This window comes from Chelonia mydas, chromosome 15 (genome assembly GCF_015237465.2).
Source record: "Chelonia mydas isolate rCheMyd1 chromosome 15, rCheMyd1.pri.v2, whole genome shotgun sequence".
Lineage (NCBI taxonomy): Eukaryota > Metazoa > Chordata > Testudines > Cheloniidae > Chelonia > Chelonia mydas.
Genome location: NC_057856.1, coordinates 1,907,526 through 1,930,019, shown reverse-complemented (window position 1 = coordinate 1,930,019; position 22,494 = coordinate 1,907,526). Strand labels below are relative to the sequence as shown.

General features: G+C 49.2%; 1 protein-coding gene across 7 annotated transcripts in view; it reads right to left on the bottom strand.

Annotated features, from left to right (window-relative positions):
• LOC114022142 overlaps positions 1-22,494 on the bottom strand; it is a 95,378-nt gene that overhangs the window by 63,808 nt on the left and 9,076 nt on the right. Inside the window, exon 1 of one of the 7 annotated variants that reach the window (XM_043529902.1) lies at positions 5,615-5,819. The exons of 2 other annotated variants lie outside the window; for them this stretch is intronic. In XM_043529902.1, coding sequence (XP_043385837.1) covers positions 5,615-5,631 — 17 coding nt within the window. In that variant the 5' untranslated portion in view covers positions 5,632-5,819. Of the gene's footprint in view, positions 1-5,614; positions 5,820-22,494 lie in introns of those variants that run through there. 4 more of the 7 variants (XM_043529900.1, XM_043529899.1, XM_043529896.1 and 1 more) reach the window with 4 other exon arrangements.

The window sequence follows — 22,494 nt, the reverse complement described above, 5'->3', positions numbered from 1 at the left end:
GGGCTGGCAGCCAGACGCCTCTCCAGCTCTAAGACCTCCCTTTCCAACTGCTCTATCACCGCATTTCTCCGTCGGCTGGTGCCCCGGGTGTAGTCGCAGCAGAAAAGCCTGGCGTGCACCTTCCCCAGGTCCCACCATCGCCGCGCCGAGGGAAAGGCACGCCGCTGCCCTCGCCAGGCCAGCCAAAATTCCTGGAAGAACATCACGAAGCCCTCATCCTCCAACAGGCTGTTGTTAAAATGCCAGCAGGCTGGCCCCGGCCTCTCCGCACAGAGGGAGGCTGTTACGGTGGCTAGATGATGGTCAGAAAATGGGGCCAGCCGAACGCTGGAGGAGTGGGCTTGTGAGAGATGGAAGAGTGATAAATAAATGCGGTCCAACCGGGAGTGGCTTGACCAATGGGCTTCCACCCGGACAAAGGTGAACGTGGAAGTGTCATCCGGGTGGTGGTCATGCCAGATGTCCACTAGGGAGTGATGTTTAACTATCTCCCGGAGGGTGTCCGCGGCAGCCGGGCCCTGCTCAGTTCCCGAGCGGTCCTGTTCCTCGAGGGTGGTATTAAAGTCCCCTCCCAGGACCAGGCACTCGTGAGAATCTAAGGTGCTGAAGAAAGCGGACACCCGCTGGTAGAATTGCAGCTGCTCCGGGCCCGATGTCGGGGCACAGACGTTAACGAGGTTAACCACGAGCCCCTCCATACAGACTCGGAGATGCAGCAGGCGACCCGGCACGGCCTCGGCGACCCCTAGCACCTCGGGCCATAGGTCGGGGGACAACAGGGTCGCCACTCCAGCCTGTCGAACCGTGGCATGGCTAAAGTAGACACTGTCCCCCCACTCCAGCTGTCAACTGTCTTCGGCAGTCGGGTCCGTATGGGTCTCCTGCAGGAAAATCACAGAGTACCCTCCCTCCCGAAGGAAGGAGAGCACCTGGGACCTGCGGAGAGCCATCCTACAACCCGGGTGTTCAACGTTGCGATGGGGAGAGGTGTCATGGGGAGGGTCCTCACTGGCAGGGACGCTCGCATCTCCCAGTGGGCCACGCAGCAGTCCGTGACCCATCCCGTAGGTGAGTAATTGTTCACGGAACACGCAGACCCACCAGTAGGCCGCGGCATCCTGCTTCCCCGTCCCTTTACCTTCCCCCATGAGGGCCCTTGTGGCCCGGAGGATTTGAGAAAAGTCCCCCCATCGCTGGAGAGCAAGTTATACCTTGTTGCTGGAGCCACGGACATCCTCTAAAAACTTCCGCAGCTCTCCTCGCAGCTCATGAGGGGATGGGCTTACGGTTTCCCGGTTGTTCCCCGGCGGGGCCCTTGGTGCAGCCCCGTGGTCCACTAAAACGGACAAGCAGGGTGCAGACCCCCGACGGGGTGCCTGATGGGCTGGAGCTTCTAGACCCGCCTCAAGCTCTGGGGCGATAGGGAGCGGTGGAGGGAAAATAGCAGCTTCTAATCGGTCGGGGCAGTAGAACACAAAGGCCGCTCCCTGGGGGTCATCAGTTGGGAAAAGGAAGGAGACAGCCCCAGGGGCGGCAATGACATTGCAGGAGGTAAACTGGATAGGGGTAGGAGCAGAGGCAGGGGCAGAGGAGAGGTTCTGGGTTTCGGGAGGCAAGCAGCTGGATGGTGGCGCCTCCCGATCAGGCTCAAGGGTTAAGGGGGTGGGGAGGGAGCTCTCAGTGATACCGGGCGCGGGCTCTGTGGTGGATTTAGCTGCCACAGCATCAGGAGGTGGATTATCTTCTGTAGGGCCCCAGCCCGGGAAGGAAGTCGATTGCGCCGCACCAACGGGGGGTGCCCCTGGCGACTCGTGTCCCGGCCGTGTGGCGCCGGCTGTCACCTGAGCAGGCTCGGTGGTCGTCAGCGGGGTGCCATCAGCGGCTGGGTCAGTGGAGGAGTCCAGGAGCTTCTCGGAGGTGGGAGCGGAAGCAGCAGTTAAGGGGAGGGAGCATGGGGAAAAGAGGGGTGGAGTGAGGTCGCCCAGATCGAGATTTGCTGGCAAAAGGTCGTCCTCCCCCTGGGCGACTGGGGTCAGATCTAAGGCCTCGATCTCCTCGAATATGGAGGAGAGGACACTTTCCATCACCCCACGGTTCTCCCCGCTGGCACCCGCCACGACGGTTGCCTCGGGGTTCACGGGGGCTTCGGGTAGCGTCAGGACAGAAGGGGCTTCCTCGCGGGTCTCGGAGGGGTGGGTCTCCCGTGGAGGGGAGACACTACCCTCCGGTGCTGCCACGTCTTTCCCAGCTGACACCGGTGGATGGGACGCACTCGTGGGCAAAGCGGAAGGTGCAGCATCGGTACCCCCCTTCCTGGTCTTCTGGGTGGCCTCCGCCTCAGGTAGATAAGGCTGAGCTCGAGCCTTCCGCTTGCCTCGCTTCCCCTGGACTAGGGCCCAGCCCTCCATGGCATCATCTGGGGGCTCATTAGCAGGGGTCGTGTCAGGGGGTAAAGGCGATGGCTCAGGGACTTGGGGGGGACTGTGGGGCAGCATAAGGGAAGGAGGATTCTCCCTGGGGCAGGCTCTCTCCCATGCCTGGTGGTATCTCTGCCACACCCTCCTCCATAGGCCCCGCTAGATTGTCAGCAGCAAGGGCGGAGTTCTCCCGCTCATCTGGGCGTTGTAGGGGAGGTGCCCCTTGGGCCTGAGCGGCAGTAGTGGTGGTCCGAAGAGGAGGTGGGGCGGGTTTGGGTACCGGGCAGCCAGGGGCGTTGGCAATGATGGGGCCAATGTCCTGCCGGGTCTCGGGGATCCCAGGTGCCCCTCCTTGCCGGGCTAAGGGGCAGTCCCTCCGGACATGCCCTGACGCCCGGCAGAGGTAGCACCGGGCTTCCCCCGTGGAAAACTATACCTGGTAACGGGCCCCCTGGTGGGGGACTAGGAAGGACCCTTCGAGCACCTCTCTGTCCCGTGCCGCCGACAGCAGTAAAAGTTGCACTTGCCAGCGGAAGGAAAAAATGTGACGGAGGGTGGGGTCCTTGCAGCCCAACGGGAGAGGACTGATAACAGAAACAGGTTTCCCCAGAGTGGAAAGGGAGGATAGCAGGGCAGCACTGGGGAGAAAAGGAGGGACAGAGGTCAGGACCAGGAGGACGCCCAGGTCCTCTAGCAGCTCTAGGGGGACAAACACCCCCCCCCACCGCTAGGCCCCTCTCCACCGCTTCCTGGGCGGCAGCCTCCGATGCTAAGAAGAAAACGACCTTCACGTACATTCTGGAGGCCGCCACAATGGCCGAGGGCCCTGCCACCCTCGCCAACGCCCGCACGTAGGTCTCCACGTGGGGGAGGCGGGCACCAGGAGGCATCGGACACTGTGCTTCCTGGTCATGGTGGGAAAGGGGCCCCGGCCACTATTGATGGTGGCGGAGGCGGTGGGCGGGAGAGATGACAAGGCGGCAGGCGGGGGGGCTGCCGCCGCCCGGGCATACGTCCTGGGGGCTGAGGGAGAGACATCCGCAGAGCTGGTGAAGGGGGCAGCGGGGAAGGACGCCGTGGTCAGTGGCGGGGCTGCAGCAGTGGGGCTGGCCCCTGCCATGGAGGGCCCAGTGGTTTTAGCGGGGCCCTTCCCCTTCTTCTTGCCCTGGCCTTTCCCGCCGGCTGGGGGGGCTTCCCTAGAGTCTGGGGAGGCGATGGGCATGACAGCGATGGTTGTCACCCCGGTGGCCTCCATTGCTGATGCCGCAGCGGGGGCGGTGGCAGGTGATTAACAGGAGTTGGGGTCAGGTAGAAAGGGACAAGCTGTGGGGTGGACAATTCGGGGGGGGGGCACCTGAACCACCGTACGCTTGTCCAGAGAGTCCTGTTTGGTTGGCTGGTGCTTCTGGCCCACGCAGTGGAATCAGGGCGAGCAGCTGAGTCCAGAGGCAGATGTTGGACAGCCAGCAAAGATGGTGGAGTGGGGGGGGTGAAGATCGTAGTGTGGGGGTTGGGAGGACACAGATGGATCAGGGGGCAACTCCGTGCCACACCCCCTGTGTCCCTACAAACACAGTTAAGACACAGTCAAGGCCTCCCCCCACGCGAGAGCACAGTTCGGAAGTTACTCAGTCTTAGGCCCCCACCACGGCGATTTGTAGATTCCCCGGGCAGCGTTCTTCCGGTGGACAGCTTTTTCTCTGTCTGTTCTGGGCTTTCTTTTTTGCATTCCAGAAATGCCAGAGCAAGCGGCTGGGTCTGGGGGCTGGGTCCTTGCACTCCCCCCCTCAGGGGAAGCGGGCCGGCAGAATCAATTAAGGCAGGCTAATCAGGGCACTTGGGTTTTAAAAAGGAGCTCACTTCAGTTTGTGGTGTGTGTGTGTGGAGCTGGGAGCAAGAGGCACTAGGAGCTGAGAGTGAGAACGTGGACTGTTGGAGGACTGAGGTGTACAAGCATTATCAGACACCAGGAGGAAGATCCTATGGTGAGAATAAAGAATGGGTTGGGAGGAGGCCATGGGGAAGTAGCCCAGGGAGTTGTAGCTGTCGCACAGCTGTTCCAGGACGCACTCTAGACAGCTGCATTCCACAGGGCCCTGGGCTGGAACCCAGACTAGAGGGCGGGCCCGCGTTCCCTCCAAATCCTCCCAACTCCTGGTCAGACACAGGAGGAGTCGACCTGGACTGTGAATTCAGAAAAACGGCCAAGCTGAGGACTGCCGTGAAGCTCCAAGGCGAGCAAATCCGCCAATAAGCGGAAGACCCACCAAGGCAGAGCACGAGCTTGGTCACAATCCCTATGTTCACCCTTTTTACAAAACTATAATAGATTCTATACAAAGTATGTCTTGTGAGGTATCATTTGAAAACTCATAATTTGTGTTATAATTCTTGATGTCTGATTTGTGTCCATTTATTCTTTTACGTAGAGACTGTCCAGTTTGCCCAATGAACATGGCAGAGGGGCATTGCTGGCACATGATGGCATATATCACATTGGTAGATGTGCAGGTGAACAAGCCTCTGATAGTGTGGCTGATGTGATTAGGCCCTGCGATGGTGTCCCCTGAATAGATATGTGGACACAGTTGGCAACGGGCTTTGTTGCAAGGATAGGTTCCACAGATCAGACACCAAGAATTATAACATTCAAAAACCAGTCGGAGAACACTTCAATCTCTCTGGTCACTCGATTACAGACCTAAAAGTGGCAATTCTTCAGCAAAAAAACTTCAAAAACAGACTCCAACGAGAGACTGCTGAATTGGAATTAATTTGCAAACTGGACACCATTAACTTAGGCTTGAATAAAGACTGGGAGTGGATGTGTCATTACACAAAGGAAAACTATTTCCCCATGTTTATTCCCCCCCCATTGTTCCTCACACGTTCTTGTCAACTGCTGGAAATGGGCCATCTTGATTATCACTACAAAAGGTTTTTTTTCTCTCTCCTGCTGGTAATAGCTCACCTTACCTGATTACTCTCGTTACAGTGTGTATGGTAACACTCATTGTTTCATGTTCTCCGTGTATATAAAATCTCCCCACTGTATTTTCCACTGCATGCATCCAAAGAAGTGAGCTGTAGCTCACGAAAGCTTATGCTCAAATAAATGTGTTAGTTTCTAAGATGCCACAAGTACTCCTTTTCTTTTTGCGGATACAGACTAACACAGCTGCTACTCTGAAACTTACCACGTAGTGTAATTCATGAGTGGCTGGCGATAGCATTCGTACAGTATAACTGGAGTGACTGACGTGCTGGAGGCTGTGTCAACAGACCAACGTGGTGGCTCTCACAGCGAAGCAGTGTAAAAGGCATCTCGGGTTGGGGAATTGAGGGGACCCAGCTGTCCATCAGTCCAGATTGTACCCTGGGGGATGTCACAAGCAGACCTGTGGCCAAATTCTTTGCTGAAAGTGGCTTCAGTGGAGATAAGACCAGGAAAGAATTCCACCTCTTGATTCCACCTCAATCCCATCACACTGGCAATTCAGAATCCACCTGTTTCCAAATGTGGATACATGCAGTATTTACCCCATCAACCCTGAATTCTTTGCAATGGGATGTAAAATGCACCATATATGTGGGGCTCTTCATAGTTAAGATTTGTTTCAGGCAACACCCAAATATAGGAAAGCATTACAGGTGGTTATGTCACACCCCCTCTCACTGCTGCTAAGGAAAGAGAGTAATGAGAGAGTTGGAGTGCACCAACCATTCTTTGGAGGGAGTATATTCCCTACCCATCTCTCCCCTCCCTCCACCTCTCCAGGCTCAAGTCCTGGGATTAGAAAATGCCATGCCGTTACTGGTAGAGAAATGGTTTGCCCGGTGCAGCCCCAAATGCTCTGTCTGTGGAACTATCGATCAAGCCCAGATATGATCACAGCAGATATGGATTGCTTGTGGACTCAAACAAGCAGCAATTTCTGCTCTGCTCTTGAGGGAAGACCCAAGTACTGGCCAGTAGTATGACAGTGTACATTCATTCCTGAATTAGACATTTATGGCTATGTAAATTAGTTGCAGCCCTGGTACATTGCCAAAGAGGCCCCCACTGTCACAGAGGTTGAATATCCTGCGTTACAATAACTGCAGTAGTATTTATTATTAAAGCATCATCATATTGCTTAGAGACCATTTTTCAGCCATTAGTTTTCAGCAAGTCACGAACCCTAAACCCGTTGTGCCAGAACAAAAAGATAGTCCCTGCCTCACAGAGCTTACAATCTAAGTACAAGACAAGAGACAACTGATGGGTACAGACTGACAGATGGGGGAGAGCCACAAAGCTCAAAGCACTTTACAAAAGAGGTAACTATCATGACACTGTTACATCTGGAGGCAAAGAGGGGCAAACTGACTTCGTGAAGGCCACACTGAATCAAGAGCAGAGCAGGATACAGAATCTAGGTCTCCTGTCTCTCAGCCTGCTACACCATCCACTGACAAAGGGGTTAAAAAAATCACAAATATGCAGTGATGTTCCGGTCCCTACTAACATCAATCCACAGCTGCAAATGTGCTGAGGGGGAGCGGCTCTCCAGTAGCTTAGAATAGTGGTCTGTTCTCCATCTGATGGACAAATCCAAGGAATACCAGCTGTACCACGCTTTCCCTTTCCCCTCACCATCATGTCCCTAGTAAAGGATCATGTGTGGAAAATATATTGATTGAGCCTGGAAATAAGAGACAGTCAATGGAGAAGTACTGCAACCTAGTACGCTGGCACTGGAGCTACTGAGTGTGGCTGCAGTGCTAGTGAAAGGGTTTGACTGGCCAGCAGGAGAGGGTGGAGCCTGATTCAGAGGCATGCAGAAGTCAATGTGGCTGCTCATACCTCTCAGGATCAAGGCATATCCACAGAATAAATACAGGTCAGGCATTGTAAGTTTCCTTTGTACTGCTTCTCACCAAGGTGACTCTCCTTCCTCTGAAGATCTGTGTCAGGATGCATCTTATCTCTACAGACCATACATTTCCCTATCATGGTTTGCTAGTCCCTGAAGGAGAAGCATCATTCTGTGCTACGGTGGTTTTTATAGCCCGGATCTAGGATGCTGTACAAATGTAACACATGCATTTAAACATGATTGGCCCAAATAGGTTGCACAGTCGTGTACTCTGGTCAAACCAAATCAACCATATTTTAGGCCTCATATTTAGGCACAGAGCCCTCTGCCCCCCTCCCCCAGGGGCAGCAGGGACTTGGTGCCGGCTGCTTCCAGCAGCAGTGTGGGCCGCCATGGGGGTGACAATCCCGCGGGCCGGGTCCAAAGCCCTGACGGGCCAGATCAAGCCCTCGGGCTGTAGTTTGTCCACCCACCCCAGTCTAGCAAAAGAGTCAAGGCTGCTTCAGGGTGGCTGCTTAGCAATCAACAGCCTGTGAGGTGTGCACTCTACCAAGTAGGAAACCTCCCACTGGAATGGGAAACACTCAGCAGTGTATTTGCAAAGATCATTCTAGGTTCATCGAGGCATATCTCCTTTAATCAATTCCCTGCCATTGCAAGGGCATTGGGCACTGGTACGCCTTGGACCTTCCTGTTCTCTGCTTAGAATCATAGAATCATAGAATATCAGGGTTGGAAGGGACCTCAGGAGGTCATCTAGTCCAACCCCCTGCTCAAAGCAGGACCAATCCTCAACTAAATCATCCCAGCCAGGGCTTTGTCAAGCCTGACCTTAAAAACATCTAAGGAAGAAGATTCCACCACCTCCCTAGGTAACGCACTCCAGTGTTTCACCACCCTCCTAGTGAAAAAGTTTTTGCTAATATCCAACCTAAACCTCCCACACTGCAACTTGAGACCATTACTCCTTGTTCTGTCATCAGCTACCACTGAGAACAGTCTAGAACCATCCTCTTTGGAACCACCTCTCAGGTAGTTGAAAGCAACTATCAAATCCCCCCTCATTCTTCTCTTCTGCAGACTAAACAATCCCAGTTCCCTCAGCCTCTCCTCATAAGTCATGTGTTCCAGTCCCCTAATCATTTTTGTTGCCCTCCGCTGGACTCTTTCCAATTTTTCCACATCCTTCTTGTAGTGTGGGGCCCAAAACTGGACACAGTACTCTAGATGAGGCCTCACCAATGTCGAATAGAGGGGAACGATCACGGCCCTCGATCTGTGGGCAATACCCCTACATATACATCCCAAAATGCCACTGGCCTTCTTGGCAACAAGGGCACACTGTTGACTCATATCCAGCTTCTCCTCCACTGTAACCCCTAGGTCCTTTTCTGCAGAACTGCTGCCGAGCCATTCGGTCCCTAGTCTGTAGCGGTGCATGGGATTCTTCTGTCCTAAGTGCAGGACTCTGCACTTGTCCTTGTTGAACCTCATCAGATTTCTTTTGGCCCAATCCTCTAATTTGTCTAGGGCCCTCTGTATCCTATCCCTACCCTCCAGCGTATCTACCTCTCCTCCCAGTTTAGTGTCATCTGCAAACTTGCTGAGGGTGCAATCCACACCATCCTCCAGATCGTTTATGAAGATATTGAACAAAACCGGCCCCAGGACCGACCCTTGGGGCACTCCACTTGATACCGGCTGCCAACTAGACATGGAGCCATTGATCGCTACCCGTTGAGCCCAATGATCTAGCCAGCTTTCTATCCACCTTATAGTCCATTCATCCAGCCCATACTTCTTTAACTTGCTGGCAAGAATACTGTGGGAGACCGTGTCAAAAGCTTTGCTAAAGTCAAGGAACAACATGTCTACCGCTTTCCCCTCATCCACAGAGCCAGTTATCTCGTCATAGAAGGCAATTAGATTAGTCAGGCATGACTTTCCCTTGGTGAATCCATGCTGACTGTTCCTGATCACTTTCCTCTCGTGTAAATGCTTCAGGATTGATTCCTTGAGGACCTGCTCCATGATTTTTCCAGGGACTGAGGTGAGGCTGACTGGCCTGTAGTTCCCCGGATCCTCCTTCTTCCCTTTTTTAAAGATGGGCACTACATTAGCCTTTTTCCAGTCATCCGGGACCTCCCCCCGATCGCCATGAGTTTTCAAAGATAATGGCCAATGGCTCTGCAATCACAGCCGCCAACTCCTTTAGCACTCTCGGATGCAGCGCATCCGGCTCCATGGACTTGTGCTCGTCCAGATTTTCTAAATAGTCCCAAACCACTTCTTTCTCCACAGAGGGCTGGTTACCTCCTCCCCATGCTGTGCTGCCCAGTGCAGTAGTCTGGGAGCTGACCTTGTTTGTGAAGACAGAGGCAAAAAAAGCATTGAGTACATTAGCTTTTTCCACATCCTCTGTCACTAGGTTGCCTCCCTCATTCAGTAAGGGGCCCACACTTTCCTTGACTTTCTTCTTGTTGCTAACATACCTGAAGAAACCCTTCTTGTTATTCTTAACATCTCTTGCTAGCTGCAACTCCAGGTGTGATTTGGCCTTCCTGATTTCACTCCTGCATGCCCGAGCAATATTTTTATACTCTTCCCTGGTCATTTGTCCAATCTTCCACTTCTTGTAAGCTTCTTTTTTGTGTTTAAGATCAGCAAGGATTTCACTGCTAAGCCAAGCTGGTTGCCTGACATATTTACTATTCTTTCTACACATCAGGATGGTTTGTCCCTGTAACCTCAATAAGGATTCTTTAAAATACAGCCAGCTCTCCTGGACTCCTTTCCCCCTCATGCTTGTGGCACACAATAGTTTAGTCTCCTGACGGCTGTGATACTTTGGTCTAATTCTGATTGTTGGGTTTTGTGTGCAGGTGCTGGGGGGTGTTGGTGTCCTGTGATGTGCAGGAGGTCAAATGAGATGATCTGATGGTCCCTTCCGGACTTAAACTTGACTCTGTCTCTGTAACACAAAGAACAGCTGATGCTGAATGCGCTTAGTCCCAAACTCCAGGCACCTTTGAAAATGGAGACTGCTCTCATCCTTTGAGGAATTTGTGGTAGCCAGAAGTACAACAGGCTGGCAAGGAACCTACCAAGAAATCTTGCCAATGGCACCTTCAAGGCCTTTGGAAAGCATAGTCAATAAGGCCAGTCCAGAGAGGAGGAGACTGTGCAACAGGAAGTCCTGGGTTCAGGAATGCAACCTGGATGCCAGCAGCACCCACTCACAAAGCCTCATCGCAGTGTGGGCCTTTTTATCATCTCCTGCAGAATGGTTAAAAATACCGGTGTGGGATGCAGCAGGCACTGACCCTCTCCCTGCCTTCTACAGGCTCAGTCAGAAAGATGCCTGAACTATCCCAGCTGCGCAGCCTGGGCTCAGTAATAACAGCATAGTCCACAGGATGACCTCAAAACATCGTACAAACATGAATTAATCCTTACCGCACCACTGTCAGGTTGGTAAGTAAGAACCCCATTTTGCAGATGGGGAAACTGAGGCACAGAGCGGCAAAGCTGGGAATGGAAGCCAGTTATTCTAATGGTCCACTGCCTTCCGCAGAGCTGATCAATGCTGCAGGTTTCTCACAGAGCAAAAGAAAAACAGTTTTCTACTACAGAAGGCCAAGTGTTTGCTGGGGCTTATAAAGAACCCTGGCACATACCCGATCAAGAAGAGTTTATAAACTCGATTGGCTGAACAAGTGCAAAGAGGTTAAAAGCATTATAAAATAAAATAATAATAATAGCCTAGCTTTGATATAGGTATGATATAGGTATATCCATCAGTCGATCTCAAAGCACTTGACAAAGAGGTGAAGTGACTTGTCCAAAGCCACTGGCACAGCCAGGAATAGAACTCCAGTCTTTGAGTCCCCGACCCAAGCCCTAACCACTAGGCAATTCTGACTTCACCTTACTACAGTAAGAAATTCAAAGTGCCTGCTTCTGATCTCACTGGAATGGAGTTATTCCTGATTCATCCCAACTTGAATGAGAGGAGAATCAAGCTCTAAGTCTATATTGGCCAGTGTTTCATCAAAGTACATGTATTGTTTACAGCTAATCTGTAACTACAGCAAAATAGCAGCCTCACTATCCGAAGACACAGTAACAATCTACAATACGTTTTCACATCTAGGTTTTTCAATACTTGCTTTGAAAGAAAAATTCATTGACTTAAAGCTTCACTTAGACATTATTAAGTTGCAAAGGCAACTCAGTTACTTCCTCTATAAACCTTATTAGAATATTACAGTTATAAAACTACCATGTCTGAAAAGCAGGAAATTCTGCACCACATTCTCCGCTGGCACTGGCACTGGATTTACGCTAGCCCAGAATCTGGCCTGATAAGACAAGGCTAAGTGTATGAAAAAAAATAAATGTTTGAAAAATCTGGAAATTCAGAGTTAAGATTCCACAAACACCCTTAGCTCTGCCTCTTCCCCATGCCCCAGAACACCCTACTCTGACTCCCAAAGACACTTAGGCCAGATTCTCTAAAATATTTTGGTGCCTAACTCCAGGAGTCAGGCAGCTAAATGCCTTTCTGGATCTAGGCTTTCTACCACCACATTGTACCTTTCCATACATTCCCATCGTGAAACACATATCCCCTAAGTATACAAATGACATTCATTATAAAGGGCCCATCCACCCAGCCACAGATGCTCCTCGAATACACTGTCCCAGAATAAGCCCAGACACAGTGTCTCAAGTCCTACCCCCCAAGTACAGATCAAAGACCTTCCCTCTCACCTCACCTTCCCACTAGAGTCAAAAGACTGCAATATTTTCACATTTTACCATCTACCCACAACCCCCAAACACCTACCACTTTGTACCATTCCATCATCCTCTCTAAGGAGAGTGCAAACAGTGCTATTATACTCATCCGATTCTCCTTCCCGTTGGGGGTCTGAGAAACAACTACCCTCATACAGCCACTATGGCCTCTGTGACTGTACACATCTCTACCTAACATCTCCACAGGGTACCAATCAACTACCACAGACTCACACGTTTCAAGGCCAGAAGAGACCATCATGATCTTTAGTCTGACCTCCTGAATAACACCGTCCAGAGAACCTCACCCAATAATTTCTGCATAAAGCCCATAACGCCTGTTTGAGCGATAACATAGCTTCTAAAAAGTCATCCAGACTTGATTGAAAGACGTCAAGTGATGGAGAATCCAGAACATCCCTATGTAAGTTGTTCCAGTGATTAGCTACTCTCAGTGTTAAACACTTGCACTTTATCTAATATCTAATGCTAGCTGCAGACAACACAGCACTGTACCTTATTCTCCAAAACAGGTTCTTGACCTTGCCTGTTCCACACAAAGAGGAGCTCATGAGAATTTAAACAGTACCTGATATACTTAGCACATCTGACCATCCATGCCAGAAGGCTGCAAGGTCTGGTAAGGAATGGGGAGGAGTTAAGGTGGTTTGTGAAAGCATAATCTAAATTTCCAGGCTTCTAAACAGCTTGGTGCTCTTTTCTTCCCCACAAATGTAATCTTGATTTAAAATTTGTTGTCTTTCGAGTGCTTGTTCCTTTTGAGAGCAATAGCATTCTAATAAGGTCCTCAGGAGAAGTAATTGAGACATCTTTACCACCTTAACTGTGTCTTAATGAAGCTTTTTGTCTGGGAATAATTCCTGCCAAGATTTAAAGACGCTCCTGTTTTCACTGCATGGGAAGAGGAAAAGACTCAGAAATAACCCACTGGTCTTAAATCTACAGTCTCCAAAGAAAGGATAGGAATAACCAAACCAAATACTTCCTCTCATCAAACTGCCCCTGAACACAAGGAAGGAGGAAAAAAGATACTAAGGATCAAAGCCTAATAATGGTGTATTGGTGTATTCTGACCCTCACCACAGCGAGACATCATGGCAAGGGTGCTCAAAGTGCAGCCATTGATGAAAGAAAATATGCCAGTCACGATGCCACAGTAAAGTTATGCTAAGCAGGAAGATATGGGGCAGGAGGAAGGGGAGCTAGTCCCCATTGTTAAAGTACAGGGCTGAAATAACTGTTACAGTCATTTTTATGGGACACCGATCACCTTAGTGTTGCAGCAAATCGAAGTCTGGAATGAGCCTTAAAATGTGGTTCCGCTAGGAAAAGTGACTATATAAAAATAGCCCCTTCTCGATCAACAGATCTACTTTCTGTATCAGTCACATTTGCTGACCATAGTGACTAAAGCTTGTACTTATTTTTACTGCTCTTATCCCTGCAGACCCAGCACAGATAGCTGAGAGGGAGCTGGAGTCTATTCCTTCTTGGACATCATCAACAGAACTGTTTATTAAGTTCCAATCAGTGACACCTGTGCAAATCCAGTGATGGCCATGGAGGTTGCACAGGTGCAAACTGAGGGCAAAATTCTTCCTGCAGAATTATTATTGCTGGTGATTATACATGAGAAGGAAAGAGCCCAGCAGGAGTTTGCAGAGCTGACATTTTAAAATGAGAGGCCTGATTCTCCTCTCACATTGGCTTCAGTCCAGTCACTCCTGACTTACACTGGTGTAAGAACAGAATTTGGCCTGATATTTTTTTACATGTGAACTAAGCAAATCTGATCTGTTTTTTTCTGAATGAAAGAAACCATGCATGTGACCTGGAGATTTTGCAATATTCTCTTGAACCTATGGACAACAAACACATGCTGCAGCATGTTGTGATTTAAACTGGAAGCCTGGACTTCAGCTAATAGTCTTCAGGAACTTTCAGCAAGTAAAGAACTTTAGAATCATTTATATCTGCCTGGTATTGTTCCTGAAAAAGAATGGAAAGCAACAAGCTAATTAGATTTGCCAGTCCTGTCAACACTGATGAGAGCCACCGTTTAGATAGATGCCCAAGGGGAAGAAGAGAAGGACAGAAGATAAAGGAACATGAGACTTGACTATTCATGCTTCCTTCCTGGATTTTGTTTCCTTTTCCTCTCTTGTGTGTCTGTCTTTCACCTCAGATTAACTGCTGTAAGGATGCTAAATGGTTTGAATGAGGAAGGGCTACTCTGCTAAAATAGTAATATACTTGTGTTGTCAATTTCCTTTATCAAAGACTAGGCTTTCACATCCAAACAAGCAGCATTCAGAGAACATCGTGAATAAGGCTAAGATTTTGTCACGGATATCTTTAGTAAAAGTCATGGACAGGTCACGGGCAATAAAGAAAAATTCATGGAAGCCCCTGACCTGTCCGTGACTTTTACTAAAAATATCCATGACAAAATGAGGAGTTCAATGGCAGGGTCCCCCCGCTGCCTGCAGCAGCCAGGAGCTGCATGGGGCCCCACCACCTGCAGCGGCTGGGAGCTTGGAGCTGCGGGGGACCCCTGCTACCTGTGGCAGCCCTGAGCTGTGGGGGACCCACTGCAGTCAGGAGCTGCAGTGGCCGGGAGCTGCGGGGTCCTCCCACCACTTCACGTGGCCGCAGGGGGACCCCGCAGCTCACGGCCGTCGGGGCTGAAGTCCTGGAGGTCGCTGGAAGTCATGGGTTCCATAACCTTAATCATAAACCATTCTATGAGCCAAACTTTAGGCATTATCTATATTAAAACTTGCAGTTTACCTAAAATTGTTTCTTAAATCAATTTAAACTTGTGCTAACCACTACGCTGCTCTTAAATTGATTTAAACCTGGCTTGTATCAATTTAGCTTAATTCTTACCCGGTTTGAATTGATTTAAGAAAGTGTAGGGGATTACACTGGTTTAACTAAATCGATTTTAAAATACCCCTTTAGTTAAGCCTGTACAACTTAGATAAAAGCCTGTTATCATCATGGTGGCCCAAATGTCTGATCTGTGCACAGATTTTATACTGACGTAACCATTTCTGTTAGAGGTGTGTGGGTTTGTTTTTTTAACTGAAATAGTTAAATAATCCCCTAGTGTGGATATAGTTATATCAGTATAGTGTCTTATGTTACCCTGTAGCTTATTCGCCTTCCCATGTGGGAATGAGTTATACCAGTATACGCACCTTAGTGCAGATGTCATAGCATCCACTGGTGGGGTGGGGTGGGGGTGAGTACTGTTTAACTATACCTGTATAAGGTGGTAAAACTTATTGTTTGTGTGTAGACAAGACCTTAAATACAGTCCATGGAGTTCCTGAATATCATAGAATCATAAAATTATAGAATATCAGAGTTGGAAGGGACCTCAGGAGGTCATCTAGTCCAACCCCCTGCTCAAAGCAGGACCAAACCCCAACTACATCATCCCAGCCAGGGCTTTGTCAAGCCTGACCTTAAAAACCTCTAAGGAAGGAGATTCCACCACCTCCCTAGGTAACCCATTCCAGTGCTTCACCACCCTCCTAGTGAAAAAGTTTTTCCTAATATCCAACCTAAACCACCCCCACTGCAACTTGAGACCATTACTCCTCGTTCTGTCATCAGGTACCACTGAGAACAGTCTAGAACCATCCTCTTTGGAACCCCCTTTTAGATAGTTGAAAGCAGTTATCAAATCCCCCCTCATTCTTCTCTTCTGCAGACTAAACAATCCCAGTCCCCTCAGCCTCTCCCCATAAGTCATGTGTTCCAGCCCCCTAATCATTTTTGTTGCCCTCCGCTGGACTCTCCAAATTTTCCACATCCTTCTTGTAGTGTGGAGCCCCAAACTGAACACAATATAGATGCCCCCAACTTACGCAATCATTCCGTTCCGGAAAGCCTTCGTAATTCGAATTTTGTGTAAGTCAGAAACATATACCCGTACGTTAGGCAAAAATTTCCGCAACATGAAAATCCTATTTCTGTCTTATGGAACTTTTTCTGTAAGTGTGAATTTGCGTAAATCGGGTCTTGCGTAACCCAGGGAGCATCTGTACTCCAGATGAGGCCTCACCACTGCCAAATAGAGGGGAACGATCACATCCCTCGATCTGCTGGCAATGCTCCTACTTATACAGCCCAAAATGCCGTTAGCCTTCTTGGCAACAAGGGCACACGGTTGACTCATATCCAGCTTCTCGTCCACTGTAACCCCTACATCCTTTTCTGCAGAGCTGCTGCCCTAGCCACTCGGTCCCTAGTCTGTAGCAGTGCATGGGATTCTTCCGTCCTAAGTGCAGGACTCTGCACTTGTCCTTGTTGAACCTCATCAGATTTCTTTTGGCCCAGTCCTCTAAATTGTCTAGGTCCCTCTGTATCCTAGCCCTACTCTCCAGCACATCTACCACTCCTCCCAGTTTAGTGTCATCTGCAAACTTGCTGAGGGTGCAATCCACACCATCTTCCAGATCATTTATGAAGATATTGAACAAAACCGGCCCCAGGACCGACCCTTGGGGCACTCCACTTGATACCGGCTGCCAACTAGACATGGAGCCATTGATCACTACCCGTTGAGCCCGACAATCTAGCCAGCTTTCTATCTACCTTATAGTCCATTCATCCAACCCATACTTCATTAACTTGCTGGCAAGAATACTGTGGGAGACTGTATCAAAAGCTTTGCTAAAGTCAAGGAATAACACATCCACTGCTTTCCCCTCATCCACAGAGACAGTTATCTCATCATAGAAGGCAATTAGGTTAGTCAGGCATGACTTTCCCTTGGTGAATCCATACTGACTGTTCCTGATCACTTTTCTCTCCTCTAAGTGCTTCAGAATTGATTCCTTGAGGACCTGCTCCATGATTTTTCCAGGGACAGAGGTGAGGCTGACTGGCCTGTGGCTCCCCGTATCCGCCTTCTTCCCTTTTTTAAAGTTTGACACTACATTAGCCTTTTTTCAATCATCCAGGACCTGCCCCGATCGCCATGAGTTTTCAAAGATAATGGCCAATGGCTCTGCAATCACATCCGCCAACTCCTTCAGCACTCTCGGATGTAGCGCATCCAGCCCCATGGACTTGTGCTTGTCCAGCTTTTCTAAATAGTCCTGAACCACTTCTTTCTCCACAGAGGGCTGGTTACCTCCTCCCCATGCTGTGCTGCCCAGTGCAGTAGTCTGGGAGCTGACCTTGTTCGTGAAGACAGGCAAAAAAAGCATTGAGTACATTAGCTTTTTCCACATTCTCTGTCACTAAGTTGCCTCCCCCATTCAGTAAGGGGCCCAGACTTTCCTTGATCTTCTTCTTGTTGCTAACATACCTGAAGAAACCCTTCTTGTTACTCTTAACATCCCTTGCTAGCTGCAACTCCAAGTGTGATTTGGCCTTCCTGATTTCACTCCTGCATATATATATATATATATAGCCCACTGCTTCCTCTTTAAACAGGACACTTTCCTGAAAAAGCATCATCAATTTCTACAGAGTCTACATTTAAAAAAATAGAAGTGTGTGGCCCTTATGGTAGTGAAGAAAATCTTCCAAACATGAACTGACTGTAATCAATACTGTGCTGTCCTGCTGAGTCAGCAGACAGTTAGCTTCAGTGCCTTTGCAGTTGCTCAACTTTGCCAAGCTGCAGCAGAGTGTAAAGAAGGAAAAGAGGTAACCCAACTCGCTGTAAGAGATACGTAAAAGTATTTGGCAAATGTATTGTTTGATTAATTTCACAATATTCATAGAATAACTTATTTGACAATTTTTTCTGCAGTACTTGACTAACTGGTCAAATATTAAGCACATATTTTGTTCAACTAACACTAATGTAATTTTTCAAATAATATATTCTATAAATAGAAAAGGAGTACTTGTGGCACCTTAGAGACTAACAAATTTATTTGAGCATAAGCTTTCGTGAGCTACAGCTCACTTCATCCGATGCATCCGATGAAGTGAGCTGTAGCTCACGAAAGCTTATGCTCAAATAAATTGGTTGCGAATACAGACTAACACGGCTGCTGCTCTGAAACATATTCTATAAATGTTTTCCAGTGATTTGGCCAGCCCTAGTAACAAGTTACATTTTTCAAATGCATTAACTAGAAAGGGTATTGACAATATGCAAGGCACTGTGTGCTCTGCAACAAGCTGAGCCTAAATTTTGCAGCTAGGATCCTGTATTTGTAGCAGTTTCATCTGAATTTAAAATTTGAGGTTTTAAATAAATGAGTTATGACAGTGAATAATCCAGTCAATACACTGGTACCCACATTTTCAGTTTCTGATGAGCTGCAGAAGTCTGTACTGACAACGCATGACTACATCATTGTGATGCTCTGTATCTCGGGGGAATACACAGCACCCCCATGTTCATCCTTGTAAAATGATTGTGTGGTATCCATTGCAAAGTTTGTCATGTTGGGTGTCTTCGGAAGGCTGATGATGCACTGATCATTGTTGTATAGTGATGTTATAGGTTATAATTTCATGTATATAGTTATGAGGCTGAAAATGTATCCTCATGGCTTAAAATAAGCCTACGCAAAAACTCTCCAAGAGCAGAGGGGCAGTTCACACCTCATCAGGGCAGGTATGGGACAAACCCAGCCCAGCCTCACAGGAACAAAGGACGCTGGCCTGGGCAGCAACAATAGGATCTGTTGGACTCTCTGATGAGTCACCCCCCTTCCTTTGGCCAGTTTGGGATTGCGATGAGGTAACGCTCACCTGACTCTGAAAAGGGGGGGGAGGCGCAAAGCCAAGGGGAAAGAAAGAACATGATAAAAGGGAGAGATGTTCGCCATGCTCTTCCTCTCTCTTCCACCTACATCTACAGACACCACACCAAGAGACTGAAGCGCTGATCAAAGGGAAGAGCCTGGCTGAAGGGCAACCAGCCAGCCTGTGGTGAGAAGCATCTAAGTTTGTAAGGACGTTGAAAGTGTTAAGATCAGCATAGAATGCATTTTGTTTTTATTTCATTTGACCAAATCTGACTTATTATGCTTTGACATATAATCACTTAAAATTTATCTTTATAGTTAATAAATCTGTTTGTTTATTCTACCTGAAGCAGTGTGTTTGGTTTGAAGCGTGTCAGAGACTCCCATTGGGATAACAAGGTTAGTGCGTATCAATTTATTTGTTAAATTGACAAACTCATAAGCTTGCAGCATCCAGTGGGCATAACTGGACACTGCAAGACGGAGGTTCCTAGGGTTGTGTCCGGGACCGGAGATATTGGCTAGTGTCATTCAGTTGCACAATCTAAGGAGCAGCTTACATGCCAGAGACTGTGTGTGAACAGCCCAGGAGTGGGGGTTCTCACAGCAAAGCAGAGTAAGGCTGGCTCCCAGAGTCAAGGAGTGGAGTGATCCACTAACACCAGAGGGGAATGTCACAATCATAGAGCTGGCAGAGGTGAGGCTGGAGTACTTTTATGAGACTGTTGGGAATTCTAATACCTGGGGAGGACTGGAAGGCAGCTTGGGACTGTAGGATAAGCACATTAGCTGATGTTTCTGCAAAAATATTAGCAGTGAAATAGTTAACAATTTTGCCGTTTATGTTGCTATTGTTATATTTCAGAATCAATACCACAGTGAGATGAATGGGGGTAGCTCACATCTGTCAAAGCTCTCAGAATCATAAAATCATAAAAGATTAGGATTGGAAGAGACCACAGGAGGTCATCTAGTCCAACCCCCTGCTCAAAACAGGACCAACACTAAATCATCCCAGCAAGGGCTTTGTCAAGCCGGGCCTTAAAAACCTCTGAGGATGGAGATTCCACCACATCTCTAGGTAACCCATTCCAGCGCTGCACCACCTTCCTAGTGAAATAGTGTTTCCTAACATCCAACCTAAACTTCCCCCAATGCACCTTGAGACTATTGCTCCTTGTTCTGTCATCTGCCACCACTGAGAACAGTCTAGATCCATCCTCTTTGGCACCCCCCCCTTCAGGTACAGTAACTCCTCGCTTAACATTGTAGTTATGTTCCTGAAAAATACAACTTTAAGCGAAATGATGTTAAGCGAATCCAATTTCCCCATAAGAATTAATATAAATGGGGAGGTTAGGTTCCAGGGAAATTTTTTTCACCAGACAAAAAACGTTATTTTATATATATTGTGACAGGGTCGGGCTAGATTGCTATAGGAGAGTAATAGAAGGTAGATATATTAGCCCCAGGCTAAATAGGTCCCTTTTCCCTGGGTAAGGTAACAGGGAAGGTTCCACAACAATAAGAAACCTTCTGGAGACAATTAAGACAGGCTGATTAGAACATCTGCAGCCAATCAAGAAGCTGCTAGAATCAATTAAGGAAGGCTAATCAGGGCACTTGGGTTTTAAAAAGGAGCTCACTTCAGTTTGTGGTGCGCGTGTGAGGAGCTGAGAGTGAGAACGTGGACTGTTGGAGGACTGAGGTGTACAAGCATTATCAGACACCAGGAGAAAGGTCCTATGGTGAGGATAAAGAAGGGGTTGGGAGGAGGCCATGGGGAAGTAGCCCAGGGAGTTGTAGCTGTCACACAGCTGTTCCAGGAGGCACTCTAGACAGCTGCATTCCACAGGGCCCTGGGCTGGAACCCGGAGTAGAGGGCGGGCCCGGGTTCCCCCCAAATCCTCCCAACTCCTGGTCAGACACAGGAGAAGTCGACCTGCACTGTGAATTCAGAAAAACGGCCAAGCTGAGGGCTGCCATGAAGCTCCAAGGCGAGCAAATCCACCAATAAGCGCAAGACCCACCAAGGTAGAGCAGGAACTTTGTCACAACTGGTGTCGGAAGTGGGATCTGATGTCCACAGCGTGGCGGAAGAAGGAGGGTGTTTGGAAGGGGAAAAAAAAAAAAAAGGAAGAGAGTCTATTTTTATTTTTTCTCACCACGATGGAGGAGGTAGTGCGGGCACTGATACAAGCCACGGCTGCCCAGCAGGAGACTACCCGTGTCCAGGCAGCTGCCCAACAGGAGGCAGTGCGGCTGCAGCAAGAGACTAATCGCCTGCTGATGGACCAGGCTGCTCAAGACCGGGCTATGTTGCAGGAACTGGTAAACCAGGTAAAGGCCCTTACAGAGCTGAACTGCGGCCATGATGGGACGCAGATCATGCGGGCCAGCAATTGGTTGCAGAAAATGACGCAGGAGGATGATGTAGAGGCATACCTCCTGGCCTTTGAGAGGACAGCCCTGCAGGAGGCTTGGCCCCGAGAACAGTGGTCTGGCATCCTCGCTCCATTCCCGTGTGGGGAGGCCCAGAAGGCCTACTATGATTTGCCTGAAGAGGCTGCGGCAGACTACCCCCAGCTGAAAGCAGAGATCCTGGCCAGATCTGGGGTAACGACCGCAGTGTGGGCCCAGCGATATCATGAGTGGAGGTACCAGGAAAACAAAACCTTGCGGTCCCAATTATATGACCTCATCCATCTCACACGAAAGTGGTTACGAACTGAGTCCCGGAGTCCGGAGGAGATACTAGAGGTTCTGGTCATCGACCGGTACATGAGAGGACTACAGCCAGACCTTTGCACCTGGGTAAGCCAGAACGAACCCTTCCCCTACGACGAGGTTGTCGCGCTGGTAGAAAGGCGAAGGACGGCGAGGGAGCTGACCCGACCAGTTAAGGAAGAAGCACCCCAGGTTAAACTGGCAGCACCAAGCCCTAGAGCTCGGGTGACTGGGCCACCAGGAGAGCCCAGGTGGAAAAAGAGAGGGGCTGAAGGCCCACCAGAAGCCACAAAGAGTCGGAGCACTGAGGGGGAAGAGGATCGTGTTGTTAGACTACCCAAACCAAGAGACCGGGGAAGGCCTAGGGCTCCATACAGATGTTACGCCTGCGGGGAGTGGGGACACATAGCTGCACAGTGTCCCAATGCCGAGGAGCCTATGCAGTGTAACCTGGGGAACTGGGCAGACCATGCTCCCTAATCCACCTTGTGGGGGTCTCACTAACCCCACATATGTACACTAGACCAGTGAAGCTAAATGGGGTAGAGACCACAGCACTGGTTGATTCGGAGAGTGCTACCATGCTTGTCTCGGGGAAGCTTATGAAGCGTAGTCAGCTGCTGTGGGCTAAGCGTACGGGAACACATGCGTCCATGGGACAGTTGGTTATTACCCCACCATCCCAGTAAAAATCGAGATTCAGGGGAACACTACTGAGGTAGCAGCAGGTGTAGTCCCTAAACTCCCATACCCAGTGCTCATAGGGAGGGACTTCCCAGGGTTTGGAGACTTACTCCCGGTAGGGGAATTGGAGAAAGGGGGAAGCCCTGAAAGTAGTGAGGCATCCACAGTAGACTGTCAACCCCAACCTTCTCTGAAATATCCCCAGATTTGTTCTCCACTCCCAAACAGCGTGAAAGACGAAAAGGGAAAGAAGGGCAG